Consider the following 19574-nt stretch of genomic DNA (forward strand, 5'->3'; position numbering starts at 1 on the left):
TGGCGCTCCATTTATTTATTTATTCTTAAGCCAACAGCTGTTTCAGCCATTAGTATACAACAATTATCAGGCCTACACTAGATCTATAATGGAACTATACTCCAATATACAGGCGCACACTAAAATAAAATCGATGTTAAAAAAAGAGAAACTGAACATTAAAAAATTATCTTATAAATTTCACAAATCAGAAAAAATGAAGCCTAACATACAATCCCACATATCAAGATAATTCTCCACGAAACTTCTGGGTCTGGAGATAGTCCTAGTGGCCTGTAGCCATTTTAAGCCCAACTTAGCTTATATTGATAGGCTTAAACGTATCTCCTGAATTTGAATGTGTAAACTACAGTGATCCTACAGCACTTGGATTCTCTACGGGAAACGATGTTCCTTATCACAAGTTTAGTTATCAGGTTGGGGCAGCTGAAACCTTTCTCTGCTGTACTCCCTTATGGGGTGCCTTCAGTGTCTCCGTATTAGGAAACAGTTTCCTAACATGGAAACTCCCTCGCTCACTGATGTCATGGAGACAACCTTTTGATTCTGATAAAACCTACTCTCTCTCACTCTTCACGAGTTGTAGAGACTGTCAAGATGTTATTTGTTAATGCAATAGTAAATGATTTTGAGGAAGGCTAGGAGAGAGAGAGAGAGAGAGAGAGAGAGAGAGAGAGAGAGAGAGAGAGAGAGAGAGAGAGAGAGAGAGAGAGAGAGAGAATTTTAATGATCAAACTCTACAGCATGAGTTTTAGTAGTTTTTGCACAGGCACAGTACTCAAGGTTTCAGTGTCATGTTAGTTGGTTTGTATGAGAGACAATAACAGCTATCTGGTTCTGTTGATGAGGCCAAATTACACACACACACACACACACGCCATGAAACTATTCAGACAATGTTACTCGTGACTGTGTTGAGAAACTGGTAAGGGTCCTCATAAATATGAGATCGCACAGATTCTCTGCTGGCCTTGAATCTGGGGTCAGGCGGTGGTGGTGAGACGCCATCTTGTCTTTCCCTCCTGAAGTTTCGTTTGTACTTACACAGGGCACAAATGAGTGCGACCAACAGCGTCAACCCTAATCCAAAGTTTACGTAAATAATTTTATAACTTTTGCAGAAAACACTGTTTGCTGATGTGCCTTCTCTTTGCATCAGGGAATACATCTCATTCAAGGAGCAATTACTTGAATCTGGAAGCACCTCAGATGGCGAGCGTGATGATTCTTGATTCGTCTCTGAAATGTAGGAAACAAAACTGATTACTGGAAAATTTGTGCAATTCCTAATAACCTAATCATATTACAGTATTATAGAGATTACTGACGCTAGTACTTTTGCAACTCCTAATACCACAAAGGGAAAGATGGCATTAAATGCTATGGAATTTCACGAAACTGTTGCAACTTAAATCTGTTGGACTGTAACGAACCTTTCCCACAAAAGCTGACATTTAGTTTGACTTCGTCTAAGTTAATTAAGTTGAAGAAATAAATCTTTTCTTTCATATCTGTCTCACTCTTAAGAGTTATTTCGTCGTTTGACCTGATGATAATATCTTCTGAAGTATCATTATCCTGCTTCTGCTTCATAACAATCACGAATCGTCTGTCTTCGGCAGGTTTTAAGCAGACGCATTTCGACGAATTATCAGAAAGGGTGGTTACTGATGAGCCCCACAGACTAACACTCATCTGGTGCTGGTACATGACGAACTGGGCTTTTATTTTGATCTTCTCAGTCACGTTAGCCATATCTTTAAGTTCAAGATCGAACTTCATTCTATGGTGTGCCCCGGCTGTCACCACTGTCATCGGTTCCCGAGAGAACAGACCTATGGCAATGCCATTCTTTCCAAGGCTTCTTACCTCCCCGCACTCTGAAAGAAATGATTGAAAGGTAATCAAGTCAATGCACTGAATCTGTATTTCCATGCCAATTCTTACATATATATGCTGCTTTAATTTACCTCACAGATTCTCTTAAAAGCCCTTATTGTCAAAATTAATTTCCGCTACAAATTGTCGACTTGGTAAATGGTATGGAAATGTACCATTTACCAAGTAGCAATTGTAATGGAAGTTAATTTTGAAAATAAGGGCTCTTATGAGAATTTGTGATGTAAAACGAAGCAGCAAATGTAAGAACTGTCATCTGTGAAGGGGTGCAGACCAGACCACATCGTCAGATATAAAAGCATAAATTAGTTGGAGAGAGAGAGAGAGAGAGAGAGAGAGAGAGAGAGAGAGAGAGAGAGAGAGAGAGAGAGAGAGAGAGAGAGAGAGAGAGAACTCTACATCTGAGATGAAGTTTGTATACTTTATAGCTAAGCACTGAGTTGAATGCAAAAGGATTAATTTGTGTTTTGTTTTTTCTGTGACTTTTAATTCTGTGACCTTTCTCGTTATGTGAGTGATCGCATTGACTGTAAACATCATCACGTTTTGTATTCATTCTTCATAGTATGGGGTTGATAGCAAAACAGTTAGTCTACAATTATTTTGAAAAAATTGGCGTTTCATGATTTGTAGCAGACCATTTCCTTGTGCAAAGAGAAGGGAATGTATATTTGAAATGTCAACCTAGCGACATGTGAGGTCAGATGCAAAATGAACTCCTGGAAACGTCTGAACAACCCAGGTACATCTGTGAGGCAGGAATTAAAATTTAACGTAATGCCTCGATGCATCCTGATTCTACCAGTACAGCCTGAGTTCTGGTACTAATTTATGAGTCTTTGGAAAAAAAGATGTTCACTAGTCCACTTTCCTAGACCTCATCCCTGTCAGGTATGGCAGGATATGGAAGTTCTACAGTCGTGAGCATTTATCTGTCCCAGATATAGGCGTATGTATACATAAATTCTTGTCAAAAGCATAAAAAGTCACAAGAAGAAGATAGAATAGAACAGAATATAGAATTTAGGCCAAGGGCCAAGCACTGGTACCTGTAAGGTCATTCAGCGCTGAAAGGGAAATTGACAGCGAGAAGGTCTGAAAGGTGTAACAGGAGGAAAACCTCCCAGTGGCACTATGAAACAATTGTTCGAGAAGGTGGAAAGTCATATGGAAGAAAAATAATATGAACGGAGGTACAGTAAAAGAAACAAAGAGAAGACAGTTTTAATAATTAAACAAAGGGGTACCAGGGGAGCCTCATATTTCGGGTAGTGTCTTTACTGAAAAAAAAAAAAAAAAAACTAATGAACATGGTCCATCTCAGCCACAAGGATAAATTGTGATCATCCTTTTAAAAAGAGGATCTAGTTTAGTTTCCAAGACCCTTGTGAAAGCTTCGTGCGGTTTGCTTTCTTGATTTGTGGCTCAGATCTGACTTTTGATCTTTGGAAGCTTGAATTTCAAGTTAATGGCCCCTGTGGACTTGTTTCATATGAATATGGCTCATCTTCTGGACAACAGACCTTGGTGTTCTATTTTTCTCTTCAAGAGGTTTTTCCCAGTGAAACCCACATGTGACTGACAGCATTCTTCACAAGCTACCATACATGCGTCAGTATCGTTGGGTGCTTTCTCTTTGAAGCGAATGTAAGTGATCGAAAGACCAACGGTATTACGGGGAGCTAAAAGCAAAAGGATTGTATTTCCTCAAAGTGCCACTAATCCTTTATCCTACTGCTGTATGTCCCTTGTGCAGGGCTTTCATTAGGGGTGCAAAAGAGGACCTGATTCCCCTGACGAATCGCTGGGTCAGTGACGTGTTCGGGATACGTAAAAGAAGAAACTTGAAGTAGAAAGGTGTAGAAAACTGCTGTCTTACGGTTTTGAGGATTCAAAGGTACGTGTGACTGAGCAGTGAGAAGTGAGACTTACTTAATCCAGAACATAAAAACGATGGTGGGAGAATTACTATTAAACAGCCAACCACCATCAGCCTTGCGCTGGGCCACTGGCGTCGGATGAACCCGTTCATCGTATGATTGCCTAAATGAAAGAAGAGAGATCAAGTAAGAAATGTGAGATATAACATATATATATATATATATATATATATATATATATATATATATATATATATATATATATATATATATTATATTATATTATATCTTCACAGTATCAAAAGATATGGCTTCTTTTACTGCTAATAATAATAATAATAATGATAATCACAACAATAGCATTTGTTATAATTATTTGGCATACTTTCTAGGATCGTACCGGGTTCGTCTCCTTCCCTTGACGAAAAAATGTGGAAAAAAACCTGAGCAACGTTCCGATTATATCCACTGGAAAGTGCTTTCCAAGTATTAAAATGGCGGACAGTATTTACGGAATACGAACGATATAACATCCACATCAAATTCCGAAGTAAAAAACATGATGTCATCTCTCAAACTTCAAAGTAACGGGTGCATTCTGAAAATTCTCCTATTTGACTCAACGAGTTACCCACGCTGTCTTCACGGCCAGTGGCGTCGCACCCAAACAAATAAATTGCTTAATTATCTAAACTAAGAATTAGCATGAACAATTCAAGGGACTGCGCACGCAGACCGAGTGATCATGCGCAACAAGAAGTGAGCACGAACCTTTCAAAAAGACGTCCAGACGCCGAGAAATGAAATGCGTAGAGGCAAGAATTCTGCAGATGAAAAGCAGAACTGATGTAGTCTAACGGCTGTTGCGACCACTGCCAGTCAGAAATACGAGAAATCAAGTCTTTCAGGATTTCGTCTGTTTGTCTGTGACAGGAAGCGACAGTTCCTGTTTGTTCCGTTCATTATCGACTGAACAACAGTCTTATCGCCTGGCACAAAGGACCGCGCCATCGACGAAAGTTTTAATTGAGATAGCTACCGCATCGGGTCCTCTAGTCTTCCAGCTGAGAACAAAAGACAAAATGAAAACAGTGAATGAAGTTGAAGATGCCAGTAAAGTCATTTGAAAGTTAAATTATATTCCTGACTCGTCAGCAGGGCCGTTCCTAGACATTTTGGGGCCCGGGGGGCACAGTCCCACTTGGGGTCCCTTTTATGGGGTGGGAGGCGAGAGAAGCGAGCCAAAGCAGCTGAAGGGTTCGGGGGGGCGGGGGGGGGGAGGCGCTGTAAGCTCCCCCCTAGCGGGAAAATTTTTAGAATATGAGCAATTGTAGGATCATTTTAAAGGCACTTGTAAATGCAAATTTCAGAAATTTTATTTCTTAAATTTCGTATTTTGGGGGGCCCCCCTCACTTTGGGGCCCTGGGGGCGATTTCAAACAGCGCCCCCGCCCCCCCTCAGGAACGCCACTGCTCGTCAGTTGAAAGATGAGCGCAACAGTGACCGAAGTCCCCGGATCTCCGTGTAGCCGTCCAGCGTTAGACGGTGGGAGAGAGTCGTGAAAATGAGTAAGTTTATAGGCAATATAACATTGAATACGAAACAATTACCAACAAGAGAAGAAGTGAAGCGTGTGACTCAATCATGTACATGCTGACTCTCATATTTTGGTCGAACTCATTATAATGCATGACGTAGACTTGAAGTACGATAAGATGCTAGATGTCGCGCAAGGTCTAATTTATATACAAATGAAATATGACAACTTCCATAACAAGAAAATCATCTCACGCACGAATTCAGTCGACTTGTGGTCGCTCGGGCAATTTGCTTGGAAGGACATCGTCAATAAACTACTTAACATTTTTTTTCCTCCTTTGACGTACATCGTCATCTGAGGGCTCATAGTAACAGCCGCAACCCTCAGTTGCACTGTTCTATGTTAAGTGCCAAACGTATGAGATCAGGAGAGAGGAAATTAAGTGGAATGTAGACAGGAGGCTGCTAAAGTCTCTTGAAATCCTATGTCACTCCTACGGGAATACTCTTCGAACGTTCGAGATTAATTGGTGGATTGCTCATAGCGCTGCAAAGCAATGCTGTTGTTCAGTTGTGCGATGCAGGAATGCTTGAATGCTTGTAAGGTGAAGATAGCTAAAAGGGAAGAGGTATATAAATGACTGTGTACACACACACATATATATTTGCCATGTTTATTGTTACATACAAATATATGGTCATACATTTTGTTTGCTTCCTTAACACTATCGCAACTTAGAGTTTGTTATCATGACGCATGTCATGCGCTGTCATAAGTGCACAAAAAGACTTCTATAAAGGCGTAGTTGGCAACTGGGCTCAAGCTTATTTTAGTTATGCGCTTGATCGCTAAGACTATGAGCTGAGCAGCATAGTGTGAAATTGACCTCCTGCGCCTGGGTGTATCGCGTTATTCCTCTGGTGCTTCTTCTGTCGTGGCTGAATACGAATGAGCTGCGGGATACATCGGCGTTTCCGTAAGTAATTTTCTTTTATATTGTTCTCGTTTTTGCTTCGTGACTGTGAAAATCGTTGTTAGAAAAATGCGCAACTGACCCTGTTTCCCCTGTGTCTTCTAAATGACTGAAATAACATTGTTTTTACAGCGTAGATTAGCCTCAACTCAAGACATTTTCAGGTCCATACTGACCTCCATTTTCTTGTGGAGCGCTGGTGGTTAGGCTATTGGGTCTCCCTCACCATTATTGGCATTGACAGGTCAGGAGAGCCGATGAAGACTTAGTTTCTCTTTGGTCTGCTGGTTGAATTTCTGTACCGTCTTCTAAGATATAATCTGCCGTTAACTACTGTTTTGCGATTAACTTTCAGTCTTCATTAAAGGTAAAAAGGTCAGAGCACATTTTGAAATACCTTCCAAAAAACGTACAGTTCTGACAAAGGAATTTTGTTTCGCTGCAGACCGTAGCCAAATTATTACAAAATAGACCCAAATGCAGCTACTGAATTTCCTCAAGTTCGCAGGCTATGGCAGTTTGCTTTCGTTAACCAATTTAGGAAAAAAATGTTATCTCGATGGAAGACTTCAAGTTTAACGTGCCACGCAAACCTCTTTCTTTCTCTGCCTGTAGATTTTCATTTGCAGATCTTGCCAGCATTTAACTCCTCTAGCGTTGGTAGACATATCCGTTTCAGAGTGGTTGAGGGTTGTGACTCGCAAGCATACACCATTATCTTCATTACTATCTCTTCTTTTCTGCAGGAAACGTCGCCCCCGAAGTGATGTTGACAGGATGTGGAATCATCATCACGCTTTCTCTGATGTTGACTGCGTCTCCAGCTATTGCGAGTGAGTAGAAATGTTAAAGCAATGAACAAGTTTTTTTTAGGTGCATTCCTATTCTTGAATCTGAGGTCTCAATTCTTATTCGCGCTAAGTCTGGGATTTCCATTCTTTTCGTGCTGAGTCTGAGATCTGCATTCTTATTCGTTTTGAGTCTGGAAACCGCATTCTTATTCATGTTGAGCTCAGAATCTGCATTCTTACTCGTGTTGAGTCTGAGATCTGCATTCTTATTCGTTTTGAGTCTGGAAACCGCATTCTTATTCATGGTGAGCCCAGAATCTGCATTCTAACTTGTGTTGAGTCTGGGAAATGCATTCATATACGTGTTGAGCCCGGAAACTACATTCTTATTCGTTTTGAGTCCTGCATTCTAACTCGTGTTGAGCCTGGGAAATGCATTCTTATACGTGTTGAGCCTGGGAAATGCATTCTTATACGTGTTGAGCCCGGGAACTGCATTCTTATTCGTTTTGAGTCCGGGAACTGCATTCTTATTCGTTTTGAGTCCGGGAACTGCATTCTTATTCGTTTTGAGTCCGGGAACTGCATTCTTATTCGTTTTGAGTCCGGGAACTGCATTCTTATTCGTTTTGAGTCCGGGGACTGCATTCTTATTCATTTTGAGTCTAGGAACTGCATTCTTATTCGTTTTGAGTCTAGGAACTGCATTCTTATTCGTTTTGAGTCTAGGAACTGCATTCTTATTCGTCTTGAGTCCAGGAACCGCATTCTTATTCATGTTGAACCCAGAATCTGCATTCTAACTCGTGTTGAGCCTGGGAAATGCATTCTTATTCGTGCTGAGACCAGGAACTGCATTCTTATTCGTTTTGAGTCCGGGATCTGCATTCTTATTTGTTTTGAGTCTGGGAACTGCATTCTTATTCGTTTTGAGTCTGGGAACTGCATTCTTATTCGTTTTGAGTCCGGGAACTGCATTCTTATTCGTGTTGAGTCCGGGAACTGCATTCTTATTCGTTTTGAGTCTGGGAACTGCATTCTTATTCGTTTTGAGTCCGGGAACTGCATTCTTACTCGTTTTGAGCCCGGAAACTGCATTCTTATTCATGTTTAGCCTGGAATCTGCATTCTTACTCGTGCTGAGTCTGGGAAATGCATTCTTATACATGTTGAACCTGGGAACTGCATTCTTATTCGTTTTGAGTTCGGGAACTGTATTCTTATTCGTTTTGAGTCCGGGAACTGCATTCTTATTCATTTTGAGTCTAGGAACTGCATTCTTATTCGTTTTGAGTCTAGGAACTGCATTCTTATTCATTTTGAGTCTAGGAACTGCTTTCTTATTCGTTTTGAGTCTAGGAACTGCATTCTTATTCGTTTTGAGTCTAGGAACTGCATTCTTATTCATTTTGAGTCTAGGAACTGCATTCTTATTCGTTTTGAGTCTAGGAACTGCATTCTTATTCGTTTTGAGTCTAGGAACTGCATTCTTATTCATTTTGAGTCTAGGAACTGCTTTCTTATTCGTTTTGAGTCTAGGAACTGCATTCTTATTCGTCTTGAGTCCGGGAACTGTATTCTTATTCGTTTTGAGTCCGGGAACTGCATTCTTATTCATTTTGAGTCTAGGAACTGCATTCTTATTCGTTCTGAGTGAGGGAACTGCATTCTTATTCATGTTGAACCCAGAATCTGCATTCTAACTCGTGTTGAGTCTGGGAAATGCATTCTTGCATGTGTTGAGCCCAGAATTTGCATTCTTATCCGTGTTGAGCCCAGAATCTGCATCGTTATTCGTGTTGAGCCCAGAATCTGCATTGTTATTCGTGTTGAGCCCAGAATCTGCATTCTTATTCGTGTTGAGCCCAGAATCTGCATTCTTATTCGTGTTGAGCCAAGAATCTGCATTCTTATTCATGTTGAGCCCAGAATCTGCATTCTAAATCGTGTTGAGTCCGGGAACTGCATTCTTATTCGTGTTCAGTTCAGATAATGCATTCTCTCTCGTTTGAGTTTGGGATCCGCATTCTTATTTTGTGTTTAGTTCTAAATCTGCATTCTTATTCGTGTTGAGTCTGAACTGCGTTCTTATTTATGTTGAGTCTGGAACTTGAATTCTTACATGAGTCCGGGAACTGCATTCTTATACGCGTTGAGTCCAGGAAATGCATTCTTATTCGTGTTGAGTCCAGAATCTGCATTCTTATTTGTCTCTGGAACCTGATTCTTATTCGTGTTGTCTGAGAACTGCATTCTTATTGGTGATGAGCCCCAAATCTGCATTCTTATTTGTGTGGAATCCAGGAACTGCATTCTTATTAGTCTGAGTCTTGGATCTGCATTTTTATTCATTTGAATCCGGGAACTGTATTTTTATTTGTGTTGAGTCTGGAATCTGTATTCTTATTCATATTGAGTCCAGGACCTGATTCTCCTTTTTGTTGAGTCCGAGATCTGAGTCTTATTCATGTTGAGTCTGGGATCTGCATTATTCATATGGAGTCCAGGATCTGATTCTTGTGTTGAGTTAAGGATCTGATGCATATTTTTGTTGAGTCCAGGATCTGGTTCTTATTTGTGTTGAGTCCGGGATCTGAATTCTTATTCATTCTGCATTCTTTCTTGTTTGAGTCTGGGGTCTGCATTTTTACTTGTCTGAGTCTGGGATCCGCATTCTTATTTACGTTGAGTCTGGGATCTGCATTCTTATTCATGCTGAGTCTGGGATCTGCATTCTTACTTTAGTCTGGGATCTGCATTCTTACTTTTTTGAGTCTGGGATCTGCATTCTTACTTTTTTTGAGTCTGGGATCTGCATTCTTATTTATGTTGAGCTCGGGATCTACATTCTTAATCATGTTGAGTTCGTATCTGCATTCTTATTCATGTTGAGTCCGGGAATTGCATTCTTATTCGTGTTAAGTCCACTCTGCATTCTTATTCATGTTGAGTCCGGAAACTGCATTCTTACTCATGTTGAGTCCGGGAACTGCATTCTTATTCATGATGAGTCTGGGAACTGCATTCTTATTCGTGTTAAGTCCACTTTGCATTCTCATTCATGTTGAGTCCAGGATCTGCATTCATATTAGAGTTTAGTCCGAGAACTGTATTCTCATTTGTGTTAATTCAAGAACCTGCATTAAATGAGTGTCGAGTCCGGGATCTGTTGCTTATTTGTGCTGAGCACGGAATCTTTTTTATTGTGATTCTGGGAATTGCATTCTCATTCTTATTTGTGTTGAGTCAAGGATTCTCTTAAAAGATCAGCCCTCCTTCAGTATTTTTTATTTGATTATTTATTATAATGGCTGGTTTTGCCACCACTCAATACTCAATCTCAAAATGTGCTAATAGTGTTCAAATCACGATAGGTGGAATAGTACTAAAAAAAAAATGTGCAAAAATCAAATCATGGTGGTAAACAAAACACCAAGAAAAAAACTTAATTTAATACATAAATAACCAGACAGGGGTTACACCCGAATCTCACAAATACACCAAAGAAATGAATGACTAATACCCTTAATTAATTAATAACAATAATCAACACACTCATACTACTAAAGATAGCCAGCAACACAATTATCCACAAAAGAGGAGGCAATCAGAAAGGAGGAATAACCTGACCAATACAAGCTAATAAGTCCTAAGGTGGTTTTTCTCCATTTCTCAATAATTGGCCGTGATCTCTTCAAAAAATAAAATCTCCGCGTCCGGGGATTAACACAGGGCAATGTCAAACCACTGCTCCCAGCAATGGGGAATGAATATGGCGTGCTCCGCCAGCCAGCACAGATGACCTCTGTAAGGCATGGACGACCCAGAGATCCGTTCAAGGTCCCTAAGCCGCGATCAAAAATATAATTTCAATATCACCATACTGTGGCTCAGAGAGGCCCCCTCGGCTTTTTTTTTTTTAAACTAAGCAGGGAGGTGCTGGAAATACGTGGCAGAAGAATCCTGGCGCCTCAAGTACATCCAAATATATTGGATGATTCAAGCAGCTGGCCAATAACATAAGGCTGCTCAGAACAGACTAATACAGTGTTTAACACTCAGGTTTAATCAATGATAATGTAAAATCAAACAATTAAATGACAACAAGATGACATTATATATATAAAAAAATCTTCATCTTAGTGTTGGGTGCGGTATACTGGCAGTCTTATTTTAAGTAGGACATCACTGAAGCATATGTTACCTACTTGCCTTATAGTGCAGCAGATAATTGCATATTTCATAAGAATCGTTCAGATAGTGAAACAAGCATGAAATTTTGCACAAGTGCTCTTTAAAGTTCCCTCTATCAGAAAAGGGCGCTGGCCACGCAAAAAATTTAATATGGCGGCCAAATTCCAAGATGGCGGCCAGTATCGACAGATTTTGGCTAATTTTTCACTAGAATGGCATGTATTTGCTTCTAGCAATATGGTAAAGCTCTTCCATACTATTTCTTGTGAATATTATGTTTCTGTAGCTTCCCAGTACAGTTTACCTTTAAATATGGGGGCTATATGGCTGCCAAGAAAAGGTAGAAACAATAATTATAATGAGAAATAATGCCCGTTCAACAATTATCGTTTTAAGCATGGATCTTGGTTTCTGTGGTTTTAGATCCTAATGAGGCCATCTCTTTCGAATAACTCATCAATTTTGAAGGAAAATTAATAAATGTAAAAGAGTGTATGTCTGCACACAACCAGGGCACACTGGTGACATCACTGCTGTGTAACTCAGCATGGGGTTCAGTGCCAGCTAATCCAGCTTTACTAATCCTGTAGTCTTAGACTAGTAGTTGTAGTATAGTTTAGTTTAGTGTCCCAAATGCTTTCTAACAGCCCCAGACCAGCTATAGTTAGATAGCCGCACCTGAATAGACAGGATGTGCCAGCGCTGGAGAGCCGAGCCAAAGGGTATGGGGGCTGTACATGATGGTTCATGTACTTACCGGATGGTGTACAGATCACACGGGACTTAAATGGCACTGGATGAATGATCGGGCTAGGTGTAGGAGACCGAACCTAGTTGAATCCCATACAGGAATGTGTGCTTTGTTTAAGGTGGTAAAAGGATAACCCCTCGGCCTTAATCAAAAGTGAAATCATGGCAGAATGTGATGCCAATCCAATATTGAGCAGTAGAAAAACAAACTGGAGTTTGTGTTGTCTTTGTCAGAAGGACAAAAGAGGTGAGCACTTGACATCACCTCCAAGTCATCATGTCCTAGACCATGATGGGTACACAATGCTGGCAAGGAACATTCCCATGTTCAGTGAAATTAATGAAATGCCACTGATAATGGATCCAGCAAGGCTGGATGAAGGTGATGGCATAGAGGCCACTCTCAGGAAAAATGCAGCAAAATACCATGTGAACTGTCGCTTGTTGTTTAACAACACTAAACTGGACCGTGCAAGAAAGCGACAATCCAATGACCAGACCAGCAACACTGAGACTAGTCGTGCAAAACTGCGCCGAACCAGTCATGACAATGAAGTTTGCATTTTCTGAGAAAGTGGCACCTGCATCTGATCTCAGACAGGCTAGTACTAAGGGCCTTGACTTGAAATTGCGTGAATGTGCAGAGATACTTAGTGATGGCAAGCTCCTTGCTAAGTTGACTGGTGGGGATGTCATTGCACAGGAGTTTAAGTATCACCATGCCTGTCTTTGTGCCCTCTACAACAGAAAAAGGTCCTACCTGAGGCCTTGAGAAAGACCAAGGTAGCACTGAGTCAGAATCAGATGTGTATCCACTAGTTCTGTCAGAACTGATGACATACATTGTTGAAAACAACCTTTGTTCAGATGATCCAGTCACATTTCGGCTGGCAGATATTTGCCACCTCTACCAACAACGTCTGGAACAATTAGGTGTAGAGTCACCAAGTGTAAATTCCACGAGACTCAAAGACAAACTTCTGGCAGAAATTCCAGAACTTGAGGCTCATAAATCTGGCAGAGATGTATTACTTGCATTTCAAAAGGATGTGGGAAAAGCACTTGCTCAATCATCTGATCTTTCAGAGGCAGTTATCATTGCTAAAGCAGCAAATATTCTCAGAAAGTCTATACTTGATCATCAGTCACGGTTTGATGGCACATTTTCTGAGGCTTGTGTACGAAATTCTGTGCCTCCTCTCCTGCTCCAGTTTGTAGGGATGGTTGAGCATGGGGCTGACATCAAGTCACAGTTACGATTTGGAGCATCAAAGTCAGACCAGGCCATTGCACAGCTCATGCAGTTCAACTGCTACTCCCGATACAAAGAGGGAGCAACAACTCATAGACACTCCAAAGACAGAGAAACACCATTCCCAGTCTACATGGGACTCTCAGTCTATGCCAAAACCAGGAAGAGAAACCTGGTTGAAATGCTACATCAGTATGGCCTCAGTATCTCTTATGACAGAGTACTGGAGGTCTCTGCACAGTTAGGAGATGCCACAGTTAGCAAATATGTGGAGGAGGGTGTGGTCTGTCCCCCAGTACTGCGAAAAGGGTTGTTCACCACTGCAGTGATGGACAACATCGACCACAACCCATCTGCAACTACTGCCACTACCTCCTTCCATGGAACTAGCATCTCCATATTTCAGCACCCCACCAAGGAGAACACTGGACAGGAAAGACAGCAACTAAAGTTTGCACCTGAGAAAGTGAGGTCGGTGCCTGAATTGCCGGACACATTCACAAACATCTCACCAGCTTCCTTTCAAACAAAGAACCCTGTGCCACCAAACACTGCAATACCAAAGCCACCCACAGATATCTTGGGGCCACAGCTTGCACTGGAGTATCAGTGGCTAGACAAGGTCATAGTCACCCAGGAAATAGATGATGCAGTGAATCTGACGTGGTCAGCTCATCACGCTTCAATGAAGAGAAGCCCAGAATTTGAAGTAACCATAACTTCATTGCTTCCTCTCCTGCGTGATCAGGCTCATTCTGTTGCTACGATCAAACACGTGATGCAGAAAGTGCAGGATGTCACTGATTTTCTGAACCCTGGCCAGATACCCATAATCACAGCTGATCAGCCAATCTATGCCGTAGCAAAGCAGGTGCAGTGGCAGTGGCCTGATCAGTATGGCAAGACAAGTATCTGGTAATGTTTGGTGGTCTGCACATTGAGATGGCAGCAATGACATCTCTTGGTACTCTTCTTCATGGCCCTTAGCCAAGAGTTGCCAACAGCTTACCAAATGTGGATGCAAAGCAGGCTGTCGGGAAAGGTGCAAGTGCTACAAGCTGGGTCTTCCCTGCACAGCTCTGTGCACTTGCAAATGTGAAGTCTAGATAAATATTGCCCTCTCTTCAGTAGATAATCTAGCTTGAGCATCCAACGTGTCATGCTATGCCTACCTTCTTATCCTCGAATTTTTCAAAGGTGTAGGTTGAGAGACCTATACATAGATTGGTTGCGTTTAGTCCGTATTTCTCTTCTTTTCTTTTTATGGTTACAGTCTTAGACACAATGTTGTATGTGACCATACCATTACTATTTCAGTTGAAAATAGCATATTAGTTAAACTGTCTGATCACATGAATATACCATTAAATAAAAACAGTTGGTCTCTATGTCTGCTAGCGCTGTGGATAGAAAAAAAACTTTTATGGCAACCATTCTGTACGCCATCTTGGTTACAATTCATTTAGTAAGGGTTTTCAATAAAATGTGTGGTATGGAACATTTTATAACCTAAAAGTCGAGGTTTAAAAAAAAAAACTGGCATATTCCATCCAATAGATGCTCCCAAACCAGTGAATCTCAACATAGATGGCGGCCATTTTGAAAAATAGCCGCCATCTTGGATTTTCAGGTGGCCAGCGCCCTTTTCTAAGAGAGCGTAGTCTTAGGAATGTTTGTGCCAAATTTCATGCTTGTTTCACTATCTGAACGATTTTTACAGCAATCTGCTGCACTATTAGTCAAGGAAAGTCAGTCTATAATACTCGTTAGAATTGTCGAGAGGTGAGAGTTGAAAGCCACGACATTACTCAGACAATTCCCAACGTGACAGTTTTTGTTATTTTTAGTTTTCTGTAAAAGAAAACTGTTGAGGTGGCTATTTGTGTGTCCGCCCTCAGATCTTAAAAACTACTGAGGCTAGAGAGCTAAAAATGGTATGTTGGTCATCCACTCCAATCATCAGACATATCAAATTGAAGCCCTCTAGCCTCGGTAGTTTTGATTTTGTTTAACGTTAAATTTAGCCCTAATCTTCCTTCCGGCACCGTTATAGGTACCCCAACAACACAGGCCACCACCAGGCCGTGGCTGAGTTCATGGGCTGCGGCTAAGAGTTTCTTGGGCCACGGCTGAGGCCACCACCGGACTGTGGCTGAGTTTCATGGCCCGCGGCTAAGAGTTTTATGGACCGTGGCTGAAAGCTTCATACAGCATTATATGCTGTACAGAAAACTAGGTTGCGCCGAAGAAACTTCGGCGCATCTTTTACTTGTGTTTGTTGCCGATTTTTATGGGACACATTTAAGCGCATACGGTGTCGATTTAAAAATGAAATATCTGGTGTCACAACAACAAAGGTCATCAACACCGAAAAGAAAGTCAGAAGAATATTTTTTAAAATCCTGTCACACACACATACACACACTAGTGTAAAATAACGCCCCCACAAAGACATAAAATACTGTCGCTTGCAAACATATATAGGCTATATATATATATATATATATATATATATATATATATATATATATATATATATATATATATATACAGTATATATATATATATATATATATATATATATATATATATATATATATATATATATATATATATATATATATATATATACTGTCGGACCCTGTTCCTTTCCTTCAAAGGGCCCAACTCTAAGGTAGCGCAACCGGGGTGGCGGTGTGGAAGTTACTTGTAGCAGGAACAAGTGGATCTTTAAAGACAGTTATTAAATTATAAATTACTGAGGTTAAAGGGAAAATGATTAATTGTTCCCGTTTCTTCTTTATTTGCACTTCTTGTCTCACAGTTCCACTTACAGTTTCTTAACTGTTTCTTAATGCTTCGAGACTTTAAAATAATGGTTTCGAGAGACTTAACGAATTAGATTACGGGGACTTTTGTTCAGAGTCTTTCCTTCACTAACACACTTCTCCTTCTGTCCTTCGGTTTGTTTCTGGTTCCCCACGCTTCGGAATAGTTCTCTCTCTCTATGTTCCCACTCTGCTTAGACTCTGCTCTTTCCCCCCATTCGACTCTCTCAGACTCTACTCTGATCCTCCACTGATTCCCCCTTTCGACTCTCTTCTTTTTCCTGTCTGCCTGCTCTTATATCTCCCATTTCCCTTGTGTCAACCATGACGTCATATTCTGGGCAGGTACTGCTTTCCTGAGGCACCTCCTCCACTTGCTTCATTCCAACTCTTGGAGGTGTGTTTTAAGGAGTTCCTGTTGATTATTGGGTATTTGCTCCTTGTAGGACGTCCCTAGGTCTCTGGCACCGATGGCATTTGATTGGCCAAAACATCTAGGCTTGACCTGTGGGCGTGGCTTATTTCCTTGGGCTCTCCTTCGAAGTCAAGGGGGGTGAGGGTGTTTTCCCACACTTTGCCAAAAGGCGTTTCCTTCGCAGGACCCTCGTGGATTTCGAAGGCACGGCCAGATGCAATTTCTCTTAGCGCCTCGTTAGTGCTGGTGTGTTCTTGAAGACATGGTTGGCGACTTGCTGTGACAGGCTGGGAGATTTATCAGTTTATGGTCCTTTCAAACTGATCCAAATGGAAATAGGATATTTCCACTTCGAAAAAATACGTTTTTCTCTATTCTCTCGATACATATATATATATATATAATTTCTTTAATAGATTTTTCATTTTTTCCCCATTTTTATATTTATGTTATTATTATCTAAACCTTCAACATTATTATTTTATCATTATTTTTCATGGGGGGAGGACACGTGCCCAGGCACCCCCCCCCAACGATCCGCTAGTGAGCAGGCCATAAATAATGATTAAGAACATGTGTTATACGTCCTTGAAAGCCAGAGTTGGTGTAAACTACGTTGTCATAGAGAGAGAGAGAGAGAGAGAGAGAGAGAGAGAGAGAGAGAGAGAGAGAGAGAGAGAGAGAGAGAGAGAAACTTTGCAATGCTATGGTCAAGCGCGGCCTCTTACGTATGATTACTTTATTGCTTCGTTAACTGAAGAACCAAACGCAGTATGTTTTTTGTGGGGTGCTTCTGTGAGGAAATGATACGAGTCCGTGTTTCTTGAACGAAGTAGTTTAACTTCCCGGGAATTCCAAAGAGTTTGAGGTCGAGTACGATTTGTGCAAGCAATAAGCCACCAAATAAGTTACTCAGCGCGGTACTTGAAACGAATGCGCTGGGAATTCGTCTGCTGCAACCGGAGCTTTTTACGCAGCGGCTTCTATCCGCAGCGGGAATCGAGGAAGACACTGCAAGTGTTTCGTAGAAGAGCACGACCACTGTAGACGCAAGTGGTCCTAATGTTTTCATCATACGTGGTACTAATTCCTTACCCCAGAATTTTTTGTTGAAGTTTAATAATGTAAACAGATATTTTCAGCGCTCGAAAGTGACGAATGCTTACTCCCACCGAAATCTGGTTGGTGTTCGGTTACCTAAAATGTTGCCTTTGGTATTCAGTTGAGCGTCATTTGTTTATTTTTTAAACTAGTGTCTTCAGTGGTTGACTACAAGGGATTGCTTTTACGTCTTGAATTAATGTCTTTTGTCTGACTCGGATCGACAAGACTATAAATTAAAAATGTTCTCACTCTTCAAGAGAAAACGACATTTCTGTTCAGTGTTCGAAGGTATACATGGCACTGGCTTGGGCTGTTGATAATGCCGTCATTTTACGAGCGAGGGTGTCACAGCCTTATCACTGTAGAGCTTTTTAAACCTTTTTTTTCAACGGTTGTCTGAATAATGACACTGTTCCGTTTCACGAACTGATCGCTACATCTTCGGCGCCAATGACCATGCAGTTATAGACTAGGACAGAGTGTAGAATGTAGGCCAAAGGCCGGGATCTGTGGTGTCATTCAGCGCTAAATCGGAAGTTGAGAGTAAGAAGGTTTTAATGGTGCAACAGGAGGAAAACCTCACAGTTGCACTATGAATCAATTGTTAGGAGAGGGTGGAAAGTAAGACGGAAGAAAGAGAATATGAACGGAGGTACACAGTAAAACGTACGAAAGGGACGATCGCTGTATCTTGTGTGCTTATCCGTATGTCCTGAAAATTCTCTTAGAAATTCGAATCACAAATGAATAGCCTATTTCCATAATCATAACATTTTCTACTTCTCTTTCTCAGCCGAGTCTCCACCACAGACAGCCACATGCCAAATAGAGAGAATTGAAATCCTGGAGGAGAGGCGGCATCAGTCGACGTTTAAGTTCAAACCCATCTACAATATGGACCAAGACACTTGTCATGGGAAAGGTACGTATCTCTAGAAGCTAACCGGGCGCATTTTCCCCCCGAGATGTAACCGGGTACCACAGGACCTTTCCCCGAAAAAAGCGGGACGCCATATCTTCAAAACTAACCACAGAATTTCCTATGTACTTGAAAATAATCTCATTATGTCTCCCCACACCTAAAATACACGGGTAACGGACGCATCTCCCGTGTTCGGAGGATATATAAAAAAGACCTACACATTTTTAAAAGACGTTTTTGTGGGCTTCTGCCCCCTTTCACTTTTATATGCATTTATTATTCGTGTTCTCTCTCCTGTCTTCCTTATTTCACTTCATTATCTCTTTCCTTCCTTTTTTTCTTATTGATTATTCATCGGATACTCTCAAAGCATGATGAATAACTCTACTTTATAATCTCCCAAATTAAGTAGTTCTGGAAACAGAATAGAATCGAATATAGAATTGAGGCACACACACACACACACACACACACACACACACACACACATATATATATATATATATATATATATATATATATATATATATATATATATATATATATATATCGGTTTGCACGCATGCGCCTATATGCAAATTTGGCTCCCATATTCCAGGATTGAATTTCACCGTACATGCTCTTTCACTTGACCTTTACCCCGCCACCTCCAAAATGAACCAATCATTTATCGTGACTGTTTGAAATGGTACACGATCAAGAGGTAAGAAGACGCTCTCTCATCATAATCACTCCTTTCCAGTTCAGTGGAGATTCGTCATGAAAAGCTGCAACCAGTCAGAAGAGGGCCCAGTTACGCAAACATGCAGTGGAAACAAGGTAGATGGTGCTCTCTACTTATTAACTTTGATTATAAGCGCGATACATTTGAACGCGCTAATTGTCTGGAGGTCTTCCTGTCGGCTGATATTGCAAAGATACCGTAATCCCAAGTGGGCATTAGAAGTACGCTAAACGAATTTGTTACGTTTAATACTTTCTGTGTTAAACGACCTTGTTATTTGATTGTTAAAGTATGCGAGAGG

The 19574-nt window shown here is 40.9% G+C and overlaps 2 protein-coding genes across 4 annotated transcripts in view; one reads left to right on the forward strand and one right to left on the reverse strand.

Annotated features, from left to right (window-relative positions):
- LOC136854513 (uncharacterized) overlaps positions 1-19574 on the reverse strand; it is a 24388-nt gene continuing 4814 nt past the window's right edge. The window contains exons 1-4 of one of the 2 annotated variants that reach the window (XM_067130852.1): positions 4551-4681; positions 3832-3942; positions 1434-1880; positions 1-1239 (exon numbers count right to left, since the gene is read on the reverse strand). In XM_067130852.1, the coding sequence (XP_066986953.1) occupies positions 890-1239; positions 1434-1880; positions 3832-3931 (897 nt within the window). In that variant the 5' untranslated portion in view covers positions 3932-3942; positions 4551-4681 and the 3' untranslated portion in view covers positions 1-889. Of the gene's footprint in view, positions 1240-1433; positions 1881-3831; positions 3943-4550; positions 4682-19574 lie in introns of those variants that run through there. The other variant, XM_067130851.1, reaches the window with a different exon arrangement.
- Positions 5330-19574, forward strand: part of LOC136854512 (uncharacterized) — a 24918-nt gene continuing 10673 nt past the window's right edge. The window contains exons 1-4 of one of the 2 annotated variants that reach the window (XM_067130850.1): positions 5330-5348; positions 7040-7126; positions 18421-18549; positions 19292-19368. In XM_067130850.1, the coding sequence (XP_066986951.1) occupies positions 5345-5348; positions 7040-7126; positions 18421-18549; positions 19292-19368 (297 nt within the window). In that variant the 5' untranslated portion in view covers positions 5330-5344. Of the gene's footprint in view, positions 5349-5760; positions 6297-7039; positions 7127-18420; positions 18550-19291; positions 19369-19574 lie in introns of those variants that run through there. The other variant, XM_067130849.1, reaches the window with a different exon arrangement.

Source organism: Macrobrachium rosenbergii, chromosome 29 (assembly GCF_040412425.1).
Source record: "Macrobrachium rosenbergii isolate ZJJX-2024 chromosome 29, ASM4041242v1, whole genome shotgun sequence".
In the NCBI taxonomy this organism is placed as follows: domain Eukaryota; kingdom Metazoa; phylum Arthropoda; class Malacostraca; order Decapoda; family Palaemonidae; genus Macrobrachium; species Macrobrachium rosenbergii.